This window comes from Agrilus planipennis, unplaced genomic scaffold (genome assembly GCF_000699045.2).
Source record: "Agrilus planipennis isolate EAB-ADULT unplaced genomic scaffold, Apla_2.0 scaffold282, whole genome shotgun sequence".
NCBI lineage: Eukaryota > Metazoa > Arthropoda > Insecta > Coleoptera > Buprestidae > Agrilus > Agrilus planipennis.
Genome location: NW_020439604.1, coordinates 21,025 through 23,659, shown reverse-complemented (window position 1 = coordinate 23,659; position 2,635 = coordinate 21,025). Strand labels below are relative to the sequence as shown.

Sequence of the window (2,635 nt, the reverse complement as noted above, 5' to 3'; positions counted from 1 at the left end):
AATGTTGACAGCAGAGTGGTTAGTTAGTATGGAAATTTAGGGGTTTATATACAGCTGAATTGTTAGTAAAAAGAGATAGAATATTCAAGAAGGAACAGTATGAACAGTAAAGTTGAAGGTACAGGTTTATAGCACTCAGAGCGAGCAATATAGAATTTTAGGAAAAGTAATTAAGGGAAAGTACAGCAATTAGTAAGGGGTGCATGCAAGTACAGGTGAAGATGAAATTCTAGGTAAAGGCTAACGATAGTAGAACAATAGAATCTAGGTTGAAAGGAAACAAAGGCATGCACAAGATAAGAAGTTGTAAGTCTACAAATAGATTTTGAAGAATATTTACAAAACAATAATAATAATAAAAATTCAATAAAAACGAATATAAAAATTAATTTTAACGGTGTTACCGCTACATTACCATTCTAAAATACCGGGGTGCTAGCGATTTTTCGACATATAACGGGATATTTGGCGAATTACAATCCTAAGAATCGCGAATTTCTACAATAGTTTCGGTTACAGCAAGTTCAACTCCTGTATAAGTTTTTCACGCCCCTGGAACTCCTTTTTGTCCTGGCATTTCTTTGTACCCAAAAAACATATTGTTACATAGTATCCACAAATTCATATTTAAATCATTTGTACAAAGTTGGTACAGGCCTGACGCTGGAAGCTGGCGGCATTTTAAAATGGCGTGGATCCGCGGTGGCAAAAGTAAGCAGTTGTAGGTATAATGATTGCAGCCCTCTTTCTTCAGTATTCCTATCAGGGGCGTAGATTAAATATTTAAAAATAGGGATCAATGAGCAAGTTATAGACAGACAAACAAAAGAACTAATTGTTGATGTTGGTGACAGTGATAGAGATTTTCATGATGACAGTGAATGTGAAAACTGACTATAAAACAAAAGCAATAGGTTTATTTTTTCTTTTTGGAAAAGTTATGTTTCTACATTATTTTCTAGTACGCTACTGTCCTATCTGCATTAATACTATTTATTTACGCCTACTGAAAGCTTATTTGTGTATCGGCTCCAAGTGACTTACCCAAATAGATCATAAATAGGCAAATACCTGCGAGACCGCTCGCCAGCTTCCTTCGTTGGACCTGTACATCTGAATTAGTTATTTCAAATTGCAAGCTAACACCAACCTACTTACTCTGTCATTAATCATTTAGCGACCGTTTAAATAACGGCATTAATGACAATAGAGGAGTCGAGTCGAATCGAGTCGAGAGACGAAAGTTACGTGTCGAATTCAAAATCGTGCAAATGCAGGGCGGTGAGACGGCATACCGTCTTCACTCGCCCTGTGATACTTCCTTGTCATTTCCATGTTCCCCAATTATCAAATAAGCTAGACTAAGACTATCATTTTATTATTACTTAATTATACTCAAATTGTTGACTAGTCATTCTTAATTGTATCTTACGAATCGCGAGTTTCTGCAACAGTTCNCCCCGTTCTTTCCCCAAATAGGTACACTTACATCCGCTAATAAGTGGTTGAGAGATGAGAGATTACAGCACAGTTCTCGGAAAAACAGCTTATTATTTGACATTAACATCATAACAAGATGATTGATTCGATCTGTTGAACAATATATATATACACTCAGAAAAATACAGGACCATTACATTTTGCAAGCAACAACCTAGAAGTAGGTACTTAGTAAAAATGTTTAAGCAACTTTTTGCTATTGTTTTTCTTGCATTCATTTCGTCTTCTTATTCACAATACATCTCTCAAGGTCAGTGTGAAGACAGAAATATAAAACCGGCAAAAGATTTTCCAGGAGTTGATTACGTAAGTTAACTTTATTTTACACGTCACATTGTTCGCATTTTCTTAAATATTTTCATAACTGTCACGAAAGTACTATCCTGACAGGACTAGCACCGTAAAAGCGAGGCTATTTATTCGAATATTAGCTAGTACGTACAAACAGACAGGCAGATATAAGAAATATTTTGTATCTTAATAGAACACAAATAGCCATATGAATTTTACAAAACGTGACTACCTGTTTTTAAAAATTAGTCATCTAATAGTAAATTATCCAATTCACTATAATTTTTTTTTAATAGTATGGAAGCCTGCGGAGATGGTTCACTGTGATTACTTCCAACATCCAGATCGACTGCCAGTATCTAAACTTTGAAAGACCGTCACCTGCGTCCTCAAATGTAATTTCGCATCAGAAATATGTACCAATAAAACAATGGTCTAAGTCTACCGGTGTAGTTACATTGGCTAGTGGTAGTGGTCAAGGAGTTATAGCAATAAAATTCGAGAAATCTGTCGATCCAGTGCAATTTACAATTCTCGGCTACAACCATGATCAGTTTACCATTGATTACAATTGCGAAAATATAGACACGAAACGTAGAAAAGGTAACAATGAGCTTATATAAAGTAATTTCTTTCTATAACCTTGTGGCGATATCCACCACATGTGTGAAAATTGTTTCATTTTGTTTATATATTGTAAATACCTTTCTAAAATATTTCTTTTCTATTTTCGATTAGTGTCTATAAAAATTCCTTCCTTTTGTAAATAATCTATTGTATCTTGCTTATCTATTTAAATAACTCTATTACTGTACTTTCCTATAATCCCTGTAACATTTCATCT

The 2,635-nt window shown here is 34.4% G+C and overlaps 1 protein-coding gene across 1 annotated transcript in view; it reads left to right on the top strand.

Moving 5' to 3' along the window:
* Nucleotides 1-1,625: 1,625 nt before the first annotated feature.
* LOC108740872 (apolipoprotein D-like) overlaps nt 1,626-2,635 on the top strand; it is a 13,320-nt gene continuing 12,310 nt past the window's right edge. The window contains exons 1-2 of the mRNA XM_025979383.1: nt 1,626-1,806; nt 2,088-2,394. Coding sequence (XP_025835168.1) covers nt 1,678-1,806; nt 2,088-2,394 — 436 coding nt within the window. The 5' untranslated portion in view covers nt 1,626-1,677. The remainder of the gene's footprint in view (nt 1,807-2,087; nt 2,395-2,635) is intronic.